This window comes from Homarus americanus, unplaced genomic scaffold (genome assembly GCF_018991925.1).
Source record: "Homarus americanus isolate GMGI-L3 unplaced genomic scaffold, GMGI_Hamer_2.0 scaffold55640, whole genome shotgun sequence".
Taxonomy (NCBI): domain Eukaryota; kingdom Metazoa; phylum Arthropoda; class Malacostraca; order Decapoda; family Nephropidae; genus Homarus; species Homarus americanus.
In genome coordinates, this window is record NW_024713650.1 from 4007492 (window position 1) to 4026797 (window position 19306).

Consider the following 19306-nt stretch of genomic DNA (forward strand, 5'->3'; position numbering starts at 1 on the left):
AATTGATAAAATTACTGGTGAGAGATGATACCAGAGACTACAGGCAATGGTTAGTGTTATTTACATAAGCATTTGTTAACAGGTGAGGATGTAACATCAATGCAGGATCAACTGAGCCTGGCACTATTATGGGACCGTCCTGACATAGCGGAGTGTGAGATTTTCCCTGGTAAGTCATGACACAGCTGAGAAGAGGAAGTTTGATGGATAGAATTGAAAAAAAGAGATTGTTGTGAAGATTAAAGTCATTTACATATTAATTAGACCCTTACAGTTTTGATAGGGTATTGATTCAATAGAGAGAGAGGGGGTAAGAATATTGCAGTTTGGTAGAAATATTGAGATTCAAGAAATAAGACTAACAGAAAGGCCTTATGTAGGGTTCTCAGAATTCACAGGTGAATGGCAATGGTGTCATCCACGAGTACATTAATTACCATCATCTGTGTAAGTCTTTGCTAATGTTTGCTCTGTATAAAGAAATAATTGTTACTGTAGATTTGCTTCAAGCTATAAATATTTTATAACCTTGTAAATAAATTATATCCAACATCTCATATCTTAGGTCTCCAATTATATTTGAGGAAAACATTGCATATCAAGGGAGACTGGAAAGGTGATGATGTCAAACTAACAAAGATCTTAAACATATTTCGTGCCAAAGAAAAAGATTAGTAGTGTAATCAACAGCAAAGTTATGGGTGAGGAGACAGTGAATTAGCTATGACATGGCCTAGACAACACTCAGTTCTGGTGTCATAAATTACCTTATATTTCTCAAGGTGATGGAGAGGCTGTTTACCCACGATAACTACCTTGAATTTTAAGGTAACTCTGGTAAAAGCTATGAATCATTAGTTTATATGGGAAAAGGACATGAAGAATTGGGTTTACCATGGTTCTGATCACAGAGTGTCCACCACTAGCACCTTGCAGTTAGTGGGGAACAATATGGTCTTTTATTTTATCTTGAAATTTCTATCGTGTTAATGTAAAGCCTTGAGCAGCAGTGTTATCTCTCAGCAGTTTTCATATGTCCCCAGCACAGAAAAATTGGCCATCAGGTGCACTGGAGGACCTGATGACTACTGCTCTTCTGGAGGAGAAGGTGGAGTTTGTTAAGCTTTTCACCATGAACGGTTTGGTCATGGCAGACTACCTCACCGTCAAGAAGCTCCGACACCTGTATAATGAGGCAGTGAGTGTCATGGGGAAAGATTTTTTGTGAATCACTCGTGTATTGTGTATACTGTATATCTCTCTCTCTCTCTCTCTCTCTCTCTCAGTATAACATGAGTCACGAGGATGAGACTGTGATAAGAATGAAACTATCTGCATTTTATGAGCTAAAAGCTGTTATCGTCTCTCATGATTCTTGTATATTTTTATGTCATGAAAGCTTATCCCAGATTCATGTAAGATGCAGAATGAGCGATACCTGATGAAGTTAATGTTCTTCCATATACATTCAGTAAAAAAAAAAAAGTATCTACACTTTTGTGTTAGACAATATGGCTCAACAGACGAAGGATTTTGGCAACCCTTCCGAGACAACAGGAGATATAGTTTTCATTTTGAAATTCATCGGACCCCTCCGTAAAGCTACTTTTTGATTGTGTGTACATAGGTGGTACAAAACATACTGTGTATAGCCAAGTGCTCTCAGAATGATTACTTTGAGTTGAAGGTCCCAACATTTGCTACTTCCTCATAGTACAATTAATGTATTAAAAACCAACCTGCTGGTAATGTATAACTGAATACAGTAGTGGATAAGATTTTTTGGGGTGAAAGGTAGATGAGTATTCTTCCACCTCTTGAACTCGGTCAGTCTTTTTCTCAGTATTTTTCAGAATGTCACCAGAAAGTCAATTTTGTCAGTTTTTCAGATAACATCACAAACTGCATAAACTGTTACATTGTTCACCTCCTCAAATATGGCATAAAATCACTAAATTATAAACACCATTAAAAATTACATCACTGAGGTATCGTAATGTCACTTGTTACCGAAACAAAGCCACTCATTAAATATGCCATCACTTGTACAAGATGAAGTCTCTTGAAGAAATCTCTAACTTATTAAACCTAACTTCACTCATATAACACTACACCACATATATCACCTACATGTTTACCTTACCTTTACTATACAGTATAAGGTGATAATATTTGTTAAACTTCAGTGTGGTCATCATCCTACAGTGTATACCCAACTCCCACCTGATGAGGCTGCTACAGCGAGCATCACAAAACAACTACCACTACCTGTTCCATGTTCACAACGTCCTGCAGGCCATGATGAGGCGCCACCATGACGACATCTACACCTCAGACACCCCTCAGGCCCAGTCTGACAATCCATCCATTAACTATCTGACCTTTGAGGTAATGATATGTCTGTTTATCTGTCTGCCTACTTGTTTGCTTGTCAATCAGTTAGTTTTCTTTGGGATAATTGACATTTATTAATCACCTTTTAATTTCTAGCACACACTCAAGTTAGGTGGCATTTATAGTACAGTACAGTCCTCCTGTCCCCCTTATGCTAGTGACCATTGATTTATAAACCCATGTAGGTATGATAATCCCCCTCCCTTCCCACTACACCTTGTATGATAGGTGCAACAGTTGCCTCCAAGAAGCCTTTGAGCTGTGTCTGTCAAAGCAGAACACTTCACATCAAAGTTATATCCTGCCATATTGATTTCAAGGTCAGTCTTCCATTTTGAATTTCATTTTCCAGCTACAGTAACTGCCATCAAGAGTAGAAACTTTAGACTAGCTCTTCCCTGACTGGTTATGTACTACAAAAGTCAAGTGTCAGGCTCTGGGATGGTTGACATGGAGTATTCAAGTTTTAAGTATTCTCCTTTAAAGACTATTAAGCCTTGCCTTTACAGTATATCAGTTCTCAAGGGCTGCTCGTGTTTTTTCGCTGACCTTCTCGGGTCTCCGAGCACTAATGCTGGGGTCACCGGTCTTGGTCCCATGTTTATGACCTACACTTCACACACATGTGCATTTGCTCAAGAAAGTATCTGAAAGTGGGGTCCGATGGATGTCAAAATGAACAATACAACCCCTGTTGTCTGGGCACTGTTGCCTCAGTAGGGTTGGTAGGCAACTGCTTATAACCAGGGTAGTTTATCTTTATAATTACAAATATCCATCAACATGTAAAATGTAAACATTGCATTATAGTCATACCTGTATGAAAGCAGTATAATCACCATACATAGCATGTTTGCAGTATTGACGACAGGGAAGAGTTGCCATGTTGCTATGAACCCAAACAATGTGTTCTGGATGTGGAAGGTGGTTACACCAAATATTAATTCAATAAACGTGAGATGCCCTTACAGTTTACTTTACCTATTAATATAACGTACCCTGATATCTAGTACTGTACATGTATGCATACCAAATGCTACGTATGGATACAGTCAACATGTGCATTTAGTTGTCGTTGTTGTTGCACAGAGGAACATGAACATTAAGCATTACCACACACATATTGTTTACTGTATGTGTCTAACATGGGTAATGTCTTTTTAGACTGTCATTCCCTGTTAATATAACCATATTAATTAAATTCACTTGCAGTGCTGCCACCTTTAGCCTGGTCCTCTACCATTTACCAAAAACATACGCCTGATGTGTCATATTGGCATGAACAATATTTTTCAGATTCTTTTTTGAGCGACTGTACCTCAATCTTCAAGATATTTTTCTACCTTGTATGGACCAGGACTCCCCTCCAGTGTGGATTGTTACCGATATAAGCCATCTAATGAATTGAGGAAAGCCATGAGTTGGCAACTGGTTTGGATAGGGGGTTTGTTTGAAAGCAGATCAAGTTTAAACCTGTGATACTGCCTCTGACTGAGTTGTTCTTCACTGTACAGTTTTTCTATCTTCAACATACATCATCTGTGTTTCCATTTTTTTTTGGGGGGGGGGCATGTACTGTAGTTGTCTTATCCCTCAGGACCCTTACATGGAGCTGCTTCTGTGGGCCATTTTCAGCAGACGTGCCTGGTTGGCCAATTACCTGTGGCAGCGGTGTAACTCACCACTGTGTGCCGCCATTGCTGCCTCTTGCCTGTACCAATCACTGTGGCGTTCTCTTGGGGCCAAGAACACAGACATTCTTGAGGAATACAATAAAAACAAGAACACCTTTGAACTATTTGCTGTCAATGTAAGTCTATAGCCTAAGAGTTTTCATGCTGTGAATCTTGGCTTTATAAAGTACAGTACTGTATATTTTTATCAGAGCAGTCAAGATGCCTCAGGTGATGACAAACTCCTGTACAAAGTATATTACTTTTACTGATTCTTTTGTATGACACCAGTGTTTATGAGTTTCAGTTGCAGGTAATGTAATGTAATTAAGTTAGACACAGACCTAACTCCTTCACTACAGGGACACCACTATTAATATTTTATTTGGCTAATGCCAACCAATTATATTCAGCTCAGATGGTAACCTTTAAAAGAATACACATACAGTACAGTACAGTGAACCTTCGAAGATTCGGACTAAAAGGGGGACCACCTGTCCGAAAAAGTAAATTGTTCGGATTTTCCGGTGAATAATGAATGATATAAAAAACACCCAAAATACAGTACTAATGTAGTGATAAACATTACCATATATAACCAGGCATTTACCTATGATAACATAAAAAGAAACATTGTATCATCACTAGAGTGAATGAAATAATATTCCCACAAACAACAATTGTCAACTCTGTTTATGTTACCTCCTCGGGCTCCTGTGTCCAAGCAACTGACGGGTCAAGCAGCGCCCACGGGCCTAAAATGTTCTTTGCTCTGGTTTGGGAATGTTTCTTAGGGAAACTTCTAGGAGGCTTCTTAGCCCAGAACCCCCAAAATTTTGTCCGGGTCTTCTGAAATCCGGATTTCCCTGGTCCGGATCTTCGAGGGTTTACTGTATATAAATATATTGCGATTGTTGATAAATCAGTATGGAAGAACAATATGAATAAAAAAAAATCAAATGTAATAAAGCAAATAGTAACATTAATGTTTCTGTGAATATTGAAACATGGCAGACCTGTACACTCACGCGCCATAGTTTCGATGCACCCTCTACCCCTACTCCTGGCTCGAGGGAAGTCGTATTCAGGGCTGCAAACCGAACGGTCCCTCTTGTATAGTGATGTTAAGTATAGTGATGGTAAATAAAGTGTTGTGAAGTCACTAAAATCCTGTATTGTGCAGATATTCTCTCAAATATTACATCATGAACTGCTACTCGTACAATCCAGCAAAGCTTCGAGCTACCAAGGTGCGACACTGAACGATGGGGGGGGGGAAGTGAGGGGACGTTCGGTATGAAGCCAATGCTACGACTTCCATCAAGTTAGGAGTAGGGGGTAGGGGGGGCATCGAAACTATGGCGTGCGAGTGTACAATATTTTATAATGGTGCTAAAAATTCACAGATGCTGGGATGAAAATGAATTGTGACAACCCACACAGTTATACCCCTGGTGGTGATCCCTGGACAATACTTTTAAAACTATGTCATATAAAGTAAGGCTCACGCTGATATGTTATAAGTCGATCCATAATTTCATCTGAATAATATAATATGTTTTATTCTTTTGAACATTGATTTCTTCATATACATTATGTATAGTGTACGTATTCCAGTACTTTATCCTTTTTACCACACTAACCAATGAGTTAGTTATTTTTTAATTATGAACTGTTGGCAAGTACTGAGTATGTTCAGGCTCTTGAATGTGTTGGTCAAGCCTGGTGTTAGCCAAAGCAAGTATTATAAGTGGCATCCCCTTAGTGAAGGGGTTAAAGAACCTCCCACTTAGTGCTGTCAAAACATTTTATAACAGTTAATAACAACATTTCACAACTCTTACTGTAAAGAAGTTAGGTCTGATTATTTTCTGTAATTGTGGCTTTATTAACTTGGGGATATGACCAGAGAGTGTTGTGACGGCACCGAGTGTGAGCTCTTTTTAAGACAAGACTTGACCAACACTGGAGTGGGTTCAGGTGAAAAAGATAAATGAAAAGGAAATGTAATCAGAGACGTGACCGATCGCCCAAGCGGCTAACAAGCCGATCAGCGGCGAAGAGGATAAAAGTAAAAAGATGGGGAGCCGTCTGCTAACTACGTACAGTATATGTACATTACATTTGACTGAGGAGCATAAAAACTTGTTAATCACCCCTGTGCCTTTCTTATTCTTAAGGAGTGTCATAAGGATCTATCCTTGGATCCACCCTGTTTGTGATCTACATTAACAACGTCAATAAAATTTGTAAAGCCAAATTGTCAAGTTTCTAGGTGAGAAACAAGAAAGATATTTGGGAAGATAGCAAATCAATACAAAGTCACAACCATGTAGAAGGGAGACAGTCTATTTAAATGGTTGCAAGACTGGCAAATGCTTTTTAACATTACAAAATGTTAGACTGTGTATCACAAACATCCCTAATCACAACAACAGCATTCTGCTAATAACACATTCCTGAATACTGTTGTCAAGGAGAAACATTTAGGTACTGTATCATAATAGACCAATCACTGAAATCAGCACACGTGGGAGCATCAATGAAAAAAGCCAGCCAAGATTTAGGAAGTATAAGTCATACTCCAGAGACAAGAAAATTATCCATTAATTTTAAGAATCTCATATGTCCTCGTCTGAATTATTCCATAGCACTATACTGTATACAAGCATGGATACCTTACCTGCAGAAGTACATGACATCCCGAGAGAAGGTGCAAAACATGAACCAGGGCCATTTTTTTGGTGATGTCATGCACCACCAGCACTAGGGACACAACTTCAAGTTCACAAAGTTGTCATGCAGGACAAATATAAGAAAATATTTATTGATACAGATGGTACTGGTAGACCTATGGAACAGTCTATCAGCTCAAGCTGTAGAATCAAGAACAATACTTGGCTTCAAAATAGTCCTTGACACTGAGTGTGAGCTGTTTCAAGACCAGACTTGACCAACACTGGAGCAGGTTCAGATACATTCAGGAGCCAGTTCCTGCCCAGTACTTGCCAACAGTGGGTAACAGAGACGTGACTGACTGCCCAAGTGGCTAACGAGCTGATCAGTGGTTTAGAGGATAAAAGTAAAGTAAGAACGAGAGGGATGCTACACAGGCCACTGGCCTTCTTCCCTCAACATGGCCACCTTGTTTGGGTGGCCATAAGGTAAATATCAGTAAAGTGTTATCTTGTAATGCTTTCTTTATGTTGAAATTATTATATATTAGAAGTGTCCAACACTCTATATCTTTCCATTAACAATTCATTCACTCTTCCTATTTTCTCTATCTGTCTCCTCACATCTCACCACATAATTTAAGTTCCCATCCTTCTGTAGGTAAATCATGCCTATTCTTCACTACAGTATATGTGCTCTATCTTTCTTGCTTCAACAGTACATGATTTGTTTCATGTCCCCTACAGCTGCTGGGTGTGTGCTATCAGCAAGATGTAATCAATGCCTTGGGCCTGGTGGAGCGAAGGAATGCCAAATGGGGCAACAGTGACTGCCTTGAGTTGGCAGTCATGGCCAATGACTTGATCTTCATCTCCACCCCTGCGGCCCAGGCCAGTGTAGAACTCAACTGGCGGCGTGGCATGAGCAGGGCGCCCTTCTTTGCAGTTATGATTGCCAATGTTTTTCCACTTCTAATTTTTTGGCCACGTTTTTTTCGGTAGGCTGTTCTTCATACTTCTGATGCACGAACTAATTATTAGAGATGTTTGTGATTATGTAAATTTTAAAAGGATTTTTTTTTGTGTGTGCGTGCGTGCGTGTTATTACAGTTGGTGGGGGGGTTAAACAAGGGTGTGTACCGACACCAACTCTCTTTTCCATTTTCTTGGCTGCCTTCCTTACTCGTGCCAGTGCCAATTTAGTTGATGAGGTGGACATCAAGTACCAGGTGAAGGATCTTTTTCAACATAAGACGACTCCGGCCAAGAACAAAGGTGTCGGCAGCTTCCATTACTGAACTTCAGTATGCAGACTACCTCACTCTTGTTGCTCACACTGAACGCAACCTACAGGAGATCCTGAACACCTACGCAGATGTGTATGCATACTTCGGCCTTGGGGTGAATGTACGTTAGACTCAGATTCTCTTTCAGCCTGCCCCTGGTTCAGCCACACCCCCACCATCCATCCAGCTTAACTGTACTACCCTCTCTAATGTTACCCACTTTCAGTATCTCGGCTCCCACCTGTCCACCACCGCAGACATCGATGAAGAGATTCAACATTGGATCAGATGTGCATCTCAAGCCTTTGGCAGACTCCGTACCCATGTCTACAGCTGTAGGGAGCTGAAATTATCTACAAAATTACACGTATATCGAACAGTGATCCTCCCCACCCTACTATACAGCAGCGAGACATGGGTCACATACAGGAGGCACCTCAAGGCACTTTAAAACTTTCACCAACGTAGTCTACGTTCCATCCTCCAAGTTTGTTGGGAAGACAAGAAAACAAATGCCAGTATTCTTGCTGACACTAACTGTAGGGGCATCGAGGCTACCATTATCCATAAACAACTACGCTGGACTAGCCATGTTACCGGCATGGACGACAGTAGACTGCCAAAGCAGCTACTTTACAGTCACCTAAAGAATAGTAAATGTAACACTGGTGGGCAACTGAAAAGGTATAAGGACAGTCTTAAGACAAACCCGAAAGAGTGCCAAATCGACCCCCTCACCTGGGAGACGATTACTCCACATCATAACGTTTGGAGGAGCACCACATAAGATGGTGTCAATACTTTCGAGTTAGCCCGACTGCAAACTGAGGCAGACAAGAACCAACGCTGGAAAGACGCTGCTGCCGCCCCTCCCGCACTAGATGTAGCCCTCCACATGTACAACATTGTGAAAAACTCTGCCGTTCCCATATTGGCCTCTTTAGTCACCTCAAACCTCACCAATGAAGGTGACATCCCTAATCACTCATATCATTGTATCAAAGCTGGATGATCGTCATACTTGATTCTGAGTGACAACAAAGTAGTAGTAGTACAGTTGGAGGAGTTAAAAATGACATGACAAATAGATGGAAAGGAGTGGTTGGAGGCCTTTATTATAAGAACATAAGAATGGAGGAAACTGCAGATAGCCATTTGTGGTAAATAAAACACTTGGCTGCTACATCCAAGCTTTACTTGACTCATTTCACTACATATCTGAAATAACACAAAAGCAAATGTTGTAACAATTCAAAGAGGAAACAACAATGAACATAATATAACATGGTGGTTTTATCCTAATAATGAAATAAACTAAAATGATACTTACAAACATGAACAAAATAATATTACAATATTTTCCATAATGATGTTTTAAAATTATCACACCATTACTGACCATTAATCTCCGGGAGCTAAGTTTGCCGTGACCTCTCCTCTGGCCATGAAAAATTTTAGTCAATTCAGAGGAAAGTCGGAGAATTTTGATTTCTGATCTGTGTGGTAACTTGTACTGTACATGTCATATGATTTGTAAATAAAAAGTCTAACTTTACACATATGACTTTATGCAAGCATAAACCTCTTTCTCTACATGTGTGTGTATGTATGTACAGTCCCATTCACTAGTGCATTTATAGGGGCTTGTTATATAAACATTTGTTTTAATATTGTTTTATTTTGATTCCATAGCATGTTTACTATTGCGACTGTCCTTCTGTCGAATGTAAACAAACACACGGCTGCCACACTGCACAAAACTTGACGAGTGCCGTAAACACACTAGTGAAGGGGACTGTACAAGTGTACTGTACATCAGAAAACAATACTGTATACAGTACAGTATTTATCATAGATGATCCAACTAATGATCATTTTCGTTGCAGTTTCCAAAAATTGGGGGACAACGGAGGAGAGCTGACTATCCCACAGAAGATGGTCGTCTTCTACAAGTCACCCATCTCTAAATTCTGTGCCCACTCCACTGCCTTTGTGATTTTTCTTATTGTATATGCTTATGTTGTCCTCTTTGACTTCAAGTATGAGATGTCAATTACCGAAAAGTTTCTCTTTGTCTGGATATGTATCTACGTCATTGATGAAATCTCAGAGGTGAGGCATAGAAAAGTTCATTTGACTGTAATTACAGATTTTCTTAACAGAATTTCAGTAAGTGAACAAGAGATATTTTGTAACCTCTGATTTAAAATCAGGAGTTTAGAATTAAGCATAGCAATATGCTGTGTCAATTAATTTTATTGTAATCGCTTCCCAAAATTTAAGTGGCAATACTGTATTCATAAAACTTAGATGTAAAATAATTTATCATCATAAACTATGATTTGAGAGTTTGTCCATCTGAAAGACCCACAAGTCAGTATTATCCTACAACCTCTACATTGCATTAATTCTATCCATCATATTGTTTGACTCCCATTTAAAGTATTAGTTTTCCCAAATAGTACCTTTATTGCAGTACTTTATTGTAATTTTTGATGAGTTATGCTGCTTATCCATCACTCTCCGGGGTACTGCTTTTATGATATGCTGCCACAGGCAATACATGATTACACTTGTGAACACCTGAACCTGTTTCTCGGCATTTGTTGGCAGGGTCATTCTGGCACTTCACCTTAGTCATTACCTCCTCACTATTGTATAGATATTATCATAGAAATATTGGTCCAGAATTCTTTTAAAAAGTCTTCATAATGCCTGAGCTTGTTTCCCCATGCCATTTACAGATAATCTCGGAGCAATCATTGACTCTGCGAGGCAAGATATCTGACTGGGCAGGCAGTGTGTGGAACAGATTTGACATAGTTGCTTTCTTCCTGGCCTTTCTGGCACTGGGCCTGCGACTTCATCGGCAGACATTCAAGTGGGGACGCATTGCTTATGCCGTCAACACCAATGTCTTCTACTGCAGACTCTTCAGGATGTACCATGTTAACTATCACCTGGGCCCTAAACTGGTTATCTTTTACAGGATGGTGAGTTGCAGGGGAGAGGAGGTGGGAATAATGCAGAGGAAAGGATAGTGACATTGATTAAAGAGGGAATAGAAGGGAAATAACTGAAGAGATTAAGTGAGAGGGGAAATAATAGTAAATGGAAAAGGTGAGAAAGGATTAGATGGAAAAGAGAGTTGAGAGTAGACATACTAGGAGGACTTATGAGGGAAGGACTAGAAATAGATGGAGTGTGGGAGGAAAGAGCATGTAGGGGTTAGGAGGGTATAGTTAATGAATAGATAGAATTAGGGAAGGGAAGATGGATTTAAGGTGGCATAATGGTCTCAGATGTTAGTATTTAATGTAATGCTTAACCCTCACATCTTCCACTCATAATAAATATCAAATTCCTTTCCTAACACACACACCCACACACCTCACCATCAGATATCAGAGGTGCTGGTATTCCTGGCTCTCTTGGTGATCTTCATCCTCGGGTATGGTATAGCATCCCAGGCGCTGCTGCACCCCTCACGCGATGCTGGCTCTCTCAACTCCACTTCTGTATCCAGCATCATGGAGGATGTCCTGCTTACACCCTACTGGCAGATGTATGGAGAATTGCTGCTGGATGAGGCAGAAGGTAAGGCATCCATGTTGAGATCACTACAATACTAACAACTTGTGCATGTGTGTTATATAAACTGGTGTACAAGAAGCCCTGGGCACTAAGAACTTTCATCATCAAGAATATGACATAGTATGGTAATATATACCACCCTTCTCTAGAATTTGTGATTGTCACCCTTTGGAAATATCCTAAGCTTTATCATCTACTTTGGGTTTCTGCATAAAAATTTTGTTCTTTCTTTTGACACCTCATTAATGTGATTCTGCCAGTATCATACAATAAATGCTTTTATGCCTCAGGAGATGACCAGGAAGTATGCCATCAGAAATCATGCCTGATCAATGAGTTTTGCACTAATGCAACAACAACATGTAAGGAGAAAGTGTCGTGTGTGTGTGAGTCCTCGAAGGACTATTCCTGGGTCGTCAACCTCATGCTCTTCTTCTACCTCATCATAGGCAACATCATGCTCCTTAACCTCCTCATTGCTATTTTTACGTGAGTTTCAATGCTCTTGATACTTTAGCTAAACATTTCATCATATGTAACCTGGAACTTTTACTATTCTTGACCCAAAATTTCCACTTTTTAACCCAAAATTGAAACCATACCTAACCCAAAACTTAAACCATCTTTAACCCAGAACTTAACCATTCCTAATACAAAATACAAACTATCACTCACTCGTCCAAAAATATAAAACGTGTTTTAACACCTTGTGTCTGTGCTGCCAAAAATTGTCAGGCTTCATCCAAATAAAATCTCTCTTTTTTTTTCTCTTTTATTTACTCTCTTTTCTCTCTACTCTCTTTTCTCTTTACTCTCTTCTTTTCTCAACACCATTTATATGAGATGTAAAACAGCAAGAGAGATACCACTCACCCTCAGCCCCTCTACAGTTACGTGTTTGATGAGGTGCAGGAGAACAGTATGGAGATCTGGAAGTTTGAGATGTTGCGACTGATCCGGGAGTATGACATGAAGCCGAGCCTGATCCCACCATTTGTTGTGCTTGAATACATCTGGCGGGTCTCCAAAGGCACTTGGAAGCTCTTTTGTCGGAAACACCGGGAGAATTGTGAGTGTTTGGTAGGGTCTTGAAGGAGCAGTAGTTCGGTATATAAACTTAGATCCCATGTGCTATGTGCAGGGATGGCGTATTTGTATTTGGTATTAGTAATTGAATGCATTTGAATACAGCATTTCAGGGTATTTGGATTCGGATATATTACTATTAGAAATCCAAGTACTGCACAGTGTTTGCATTCCTTTTTGAATCCTCAGTCAAAGTATTCATATTCCGAAGATAATATGACTAATAATAATTGTTTTATTGATAGAAATAACCATATACAGTACAGTACTTGGCTGCTGAATTGAATTTGGACGAATGGAGAGAGAGAGAGAGAGAGTTATTTTGGATGTACATTTGGCTTAGTAAATCTGTGACCCAAGTCATCCGAGAAGCTATATACTGTGTCATGCAATGAAATTAAATATTTAAACAGACTGTTAGTAAATAACATGCAACCCTTAACAGTCATCACTGTGGTGAGTAATGATGTGAGATGTATGCCCATATGATGCCAAATTGTTGCTTAAAGTTATTGTTTGAACTGTAATTTCTGACTCCTATTTGAAATTGGATTAAAATTTTATATACTCTGTATCATAGTCATTATTATAAGTAATTGGAAAGAAAAAAAATTGTGTATCCAACATGTACTATGTATGTACACTTAATGACTTCTTAATGGCTAAATAGTGACAACACTGCCTGCCTGCAGCCTGTCTAGAAGTGTAGAGTAGGTTTTGTATGATAACTAATGGTGATATGCTGTTTCTGTTGTAAGTACAGCACTAGCAAAGTATAAATAAATATATCTACGCAGGACAGGTTTGATGTATTGAATACTAATCATAAACTCATCTTCCACTACACCCCATACTTAAAGCAATAAAAAGTTCGTTTTTTAACCAATAGTCTTCATTAATGCATTCAAAAGAAAAAGAATACTTTCATAAAGTTTCTTTGTATTAGTGTTCTTGGAAATTAGAAGTACTGTACTGTATTTGTATTCGAATACTGAACTCTTGTATTCACTCCATCCCTAGTTGTATGTACTGCATTATCAAGCTGTTATTCTATGTGTCAATGTTTTATGTGTTATCAGGCAGTTATTCCATGTGTCCTCTTGCAGTGGAAGACTACATGAAGAGCACATTGGATTCACTAAGGATCTTTGAGAAGGAGGCCATCTCTACCTACCTGGTCAGGATCACCTTGGATGAGGAGTGCAGTGTTGACAATCGTGTGAAGAGAATGTCTGAGAAGTGGGTAGTCATGATAATTGATCACAACTGTAATATACTTTACCAATACAGTTTTACCCCGCCTAACGCGGTTTCACTTAACGCGTTTTCGCATATACGCGGTGCCTTGCCAAAGCTGAACTTTCACTTAACGCGGATTTTTTCCACATATACGCGGTGAGTGTCCGAGACGCTATTTTTAGATTTGCCCCACCCGCCACCCTGCCTGACTGCCTGTTTTAGCTCATAAAATTCATACAAATTACCAGGCCAGAATATAATTTACATTGCTGGAATTCTTATAATTTGGTGATCATTTTGAATATAAACATCATATATTTTGCTTTAAACTTACAATTTTTAGATAAAAATTTTTCTCTAGGTAACTATGGTATCTTTTGTGCAAAATATATGACATTTATATTCAAAATATTCCTGGTCTTACAAGGAATCCAGCAATGTCAATTATATTATCCTAACTTTAGTTTGAGGTATTATTTATTAAAATTTAGTGGTTATCCCACACATCTCCTTGGGACGGTTGGTGGGGGGTGGGGGGGAGGGAGGGACCAACCGACCATCTGTTACCCTGTGAAGAATTATTTTTTTTTTATTAACTGAAGATATTTGTTTTAGCTCATAAAATTCATACAAATTACCCGGTCAGAATATAATTTACATTGCTGGAATTCTTATAATTTGGTGATCATTTTGAATATAAACATCATATATTTTGCTTTAAACTTACAATTTTTAGATAAAAATTTTTCTCTAGGTAACTATGGTATCTTTTGTGCAAAATATATGACATTTATATTCAAAATATTCCTGGTCTTACAAGGAATCCAGCAATGTCAATTATATTATCCTAACTTTAATCTGAGGTATTATTTAATACTAAATGTTAAAAACTCTGGAAGGGAGGATTGGTGGGGGGTGGGGGGGAGGGTTGGGACTGACCGCGCGGTTGGAAGAGGGGGGGAGGCAAGGTGGGGTACTTTGATTGACAGATAGTGTCGTGAAGATTATTTTTTTTTTATTAACTGAAGATATTTGTTTTAGCTCATAAAATTCATACAAATTACCCGGTCAGAATATAATTTACATTGCTGGAATTCTTATAATTTGGTGATCATTTTGAATATAAACATCATATATTTTGCTTTAAACTTACAATTTTTAGATAAAATTTTTTCTCTAGGTAACTATGTTATCTTTTGTGCAAAATATATGACATTTATATTCAAAATATTCCTGGTCTTACAAGGAATCCAGCAATGTCAATTATATTTTCCTAACTTTAGTTTGAGGTTATCCCACACATCTCCTTGGGACGGTTGGTGGGGGAGGGAGGGACCGACCGACCATCTGTTAGCCGGCTGTGTAGTGTGAGAGGGGGAGGGAGTTGAGTCCATTATTTGAATGGACATTAACTTGGCGACTGTATTTCTCTATTTCTCTTAAGTATTAATTGTGTGCATGTACCATCATAAAATTAAGATGTTATTTTTACTACAACATAGGTATGTGCCTTCAAAAAGTGGAGTTTGGGGGTCGGGCCGGTTTCTATTGGAATTAATCCCATATGTTCTGTTGTTCACTTAACGCGGATTTCACTTAACACGGGACCCTCTGGGTTCAATTGACCGCGTTAAGTGGGGTACAACTGATATTTTTATCATTACCTGTACTGATATTTTGTTATCTGTAATGGCTGTAGGGATATAGTGATCATTGTGTGTATGTGTTATATCTCCTGTAATCAAAAGTCTGCTTGATTTACATCTTCAACAGTTCCTAGTGGAATTTCCTGAAAAATTTAACAAAAGTTGAAAATGGATGTATGACACAGAACCAGATGTTTCCTCTCAGTAGACTTATGCTATATACTATTCGTTTGTTTGTCAATAGTCAAAATTTGTATAATTAATGTCTTTGACAGTTGTCAAGGTACCAGCTTGAAAATGGCTACAATTGTGCAATGTAAGGGTGATGTATAAATGAGCAAATGGTTCTGCTTGTGTGACTTTTGATTCAGAATTTTGTTCTACAAAACATTAATATTTCCTGTGAGCAGGCATTGTATGCTGGACAAAACCAGAGAAAGAAGGTCTCGGTTCCTAACAAGTCCACCTACAAAGGTGTACAGTACAGTACAGTACATATGTTCGGTGCTGCATCCCCAGAATCGCACAGTCCTTCCATCAACATACTGTACTGTACTGTAATGTACTGCAGTATTTTCATTGTAACAGAATAACTGCCTTAAGAATACTTCATGATTTCAGTCTTGACCAAGAAAAAAATGTGTCAGCAAGAAAATAAAAATTACTGTTGATGAACCATAGAATTTTTAACATTCAGGTTAAGTTAAGTTTAGGTTACATTTAACAAACCTGGGGACTTGGGGTAACTGACAGTGGATTTTTAAACAGAGGAGCACTCCAGTGTTGGGTCTCCATCAAGGGAGTAGTACATTACTGGTATATCTTGGGTACAGTATAGGGGTTTGCTGGTGGAATTGTAATATTACCAAAAAATTATACCCTTTGATGCTAGTTTGTAGACAGTTTTATTTCTTAAGTTATACAGGAGATGAGTCAATAGAGGGTTCCCAAGCATATGAGGAAATTGCCAGTTTGAGTCATAAACTTAAAAGTTAATTAAAATTTCAGTGCAAGTGTTTGTGTTGATTTGTAGGAATACTGAATATTGGAGCAGGTAGATATGTATGTACTGTACTACACTGGCAATACTTAAACAACATTTCTTATTTTCAGAATTGACAAAATAACAAAATACATTGAACAGAAGGGAGAGATGGAGGAAATGTGAGTAGAAGGAGAATGGTAAAGTCTTGTTGTATCATAAAACATTCATTGTTGGTATGGTAATTTTTCCAATGTTATAATTCCTTTTCTTTTATTTTTAAGTTTTCCACTGTCTGTTCCTGCAGTTAATGATGTAATACTGGAATAGTAATATTAATCTAATGACACTACTTACAGTTTTATTATTTTGTGGGGATGGACCTATGAAGTAAATACTGTACTGTACAGTAGAGTATAAGTAATACTGTACTTTTTCTCCTTTTATCCTCTTCACTGATCAGCTCGTTAGCTGCTTGGGCGATCAGTCACGTCTCTGTTACGCACTGTTGACAAGTACAGGGCATGCACCGGCTCCTGAATGTACCTGAATCTGCTCCAGTGTTGGTCAAGTCTGGTCTTGAAACAGCTCACACCCGGTGCCGTCACAACCGTTTCTGGTAGATTTTTCCAAGAGTTCACAACTCTCACTCCAAAAAAGTTTGCCCTCACAGTTTTCTGGACCTGCGGCTTCTTGAATCTTGAGCTGTGACCCCGTGTGGGGCGAGTGTCTGCCAGCTCAGGACACTCGACTGAGTAGTGCCCCTTGAGATGCTTATACACCTCAATTGGGTCGCCCCTTGCCCGTCTGTAGTATAAGCTAGGCAAGTTCTGGCACTCCAATCTCTCAGGGTAGTTGAGGTGCCGAAGTGCAGGCACCAGTCTGGTGGTCCTCCTTTGAACATTTTCAACCAACTGACAGTCCCTTGCATATCTTGTGGATCAGACAGGGTGACAGTACTCCAGACAGGGTAGCACTTCACTCTTGAAGATCATTACGAGGGACGGACTTTCTAGATATCTGAACGACCTTCTTATAAGACCTAATAATTTATTTGCCTGATTTACCTTCTTCTCGCAATGGCTCGAGAACTTCAGCTCATTGTCAACAAACACACCTAGGTCCTTCTCACATTCAGTCTCAAGTAGTGCAGTTTCTTCATTCTGTTGGGACATACGATATGCATTCTTACTGTTGGTACGCTCCAGGTGCATCTTACACTTCGTGATATTGAATCTCGGCAGCCATTTCTTCGACCATTATTGGACTGCACAGAGGTCCTTCTGCAGCTCTTCACAGTCCGCTTGGTTCTTGATATCCCGAAATAACTTGGCGTCATCCGCAAACATTTGTGTGGAGGAGTGTACAACGTTAGGCATGTCATTTATGAAGCAAACAAACAACAGCGGGCCCAATACACTGCCCTGTGGTACCCTGTTTGTGACAGGTACAGATGATGATTTCATGTCTTCTGTCCCTTTCAGATGATTCAGTTCAAGAATAATCCTTGTTTCTCTGTGTTGTCCCATTACTAGTGATGCTATATCTACTGTACTTGCAGGTGTGGTGTCTATGCTTGTACAGGTATACAGCTGTATAGTAGTTCAGAAGGGCTTGTACAAGACATAGGTACTTTACTGTATACAATATTGATGTATAATTTTTTTACGTTTTTATTCAAGGATACAGTTTATGATTCCTGTCATGACATGTAGGTACGTATAGTCATGTTTTGGGTTGTTGTGCCCTGCATTCATTCTCACATTTTGTTATGTTTAAAGCTTATGTCAGTCATGTGATGTTTAAAGCTTATGTCAGTCATGTGACCAAATACAATAATGAATTAAATCTTACAGTGAAGAAGACCTGGAATGGATCATACATGAGACTGATGGATTGAAACAGAATAAGGGCCAGTCTATATTACTAACCAATCAATCATCTGAACAACAAAATACAAACATAGAAAAGCTAATCTCTATTCAGCATCAGAAGCATCCCACAGACGGCGTGCAGGGACGATCAAGAGTGGAGGTTATGATGGATGGGGATGATGAGTCTAATCAGGAGGACGAGAATGAGCTTGAGGACCCCCCTGCTCAGGAAGTCTCTAACAAGGATATAGAAAAAGAAATTAAACTCTTACAGGCAAAGGTATGAGGGGAGGGAAGAGGATAATGGTGGGAGGAGAAGAAAATGAGGAAGGGAGGAAAGAATTAGTGTAAAGAGCTTCAAGGAAAAAGAAAAGTGAACACAAGGAAGAGATAAATGAGAGAAGCAAGGACAGAATTTTACGCTGTAAGCTCATGCAAGAAACGGGCTAAATTACATAAAACTCTACCGTAATGAAATTCATATAAAGTAGCTTTACATATGTATATAATATGCTTAACTACTTGTGTATGCAGTCCCCTCTCTGCTGATTAATGTGGTGTTTACACTTGGTTCTACTCTTTATAAAATGGCCATCAATATCCGTTCCTTTTCATGTTTAGTGTCATTTGTTTCGATATACATAATATTTAGTGAAAAGAGATGGATTTACTCTAAATGTGTCCTCAAAAAGCATGAATTTGTTCGCAATTTCGATGATAAATATTCTGTATTTCAAACTTTTCCCACTCATATCTTGAAAGTTAATGTTTTGAAGCAGTCATATCTTTACATATATTAAATTCAGCTTGAAAGTGAGCCAGAACTGGGCATCCTTAACAGCTATGTGTGGATTTAG

The 19306-nt window shown here is 38.9% G+C and overlaps 1 protein-coding gene across 3 annotated transcripts in view; it reads left to right on the forward strand.

Moving 5' to 3' along the window:
* The window catches only part of LOC121873876 (transient receptor potential cation channel subfamily M member-like 2), a 43430-nt gene that overhangs the window by 21992 nt on the left and 2132 nt on the right, over nucleotides 1-19306 (forward strand). For 2 of the 3 annotated variants that reach the window (XM_042377747.1, XM_042377755.1), the window contains 13 exons: nucleotides 83-169; nucleotides 1044-1198; nucleotides 2206-2388; nucleotides 3992-4204; nucleotides 7490-7740; nucleotides 9915-10140; nucleotides 10773-11021; nucleotides 11430-11625; nucleotides 11913-12111; nucleotides 12513-12691; nucleotides 13815-13947; nucleotides 16707-16757; nucleotides 18432-18729. In XM_042377747.1, the coding sequence (XP_042233681.1) occupies nucleotides 83-169; nucleotides 1044-1198; nucleotides 2206-2388; nucleotides 3992-4204; nucleotides 7490-7740; nucleotides 9915-10140; nucleotides 10773-11021; nucleotides 11430-11625; nucleotides 11913-12111; nucleotides 12513-12691; nucleotides 13815-13947; nucleotides 16707-16757; nucleotides 18432-18729 (2420 nt within the window). Of the gene's footprint in view, nucleotides 1-82; nucleotides 170-1043; nucleotides 1199-2205; nucleotides 2389-3991; nucleotides 4205-7489; nucleotides 7741-9914; nucleotides 10141-10772; nucleotides 11022-11429; nucleotides 11626-11912; nucleotides 12112-12512; nucleotides 12692-13814; nucleotides 13948-16706; nucleotides 16758-18431; nucleotides 18730-19306 lie in introns of those variants that run through there. The other variant, XR_006090321.1, reaches the window with a different exon arrangement.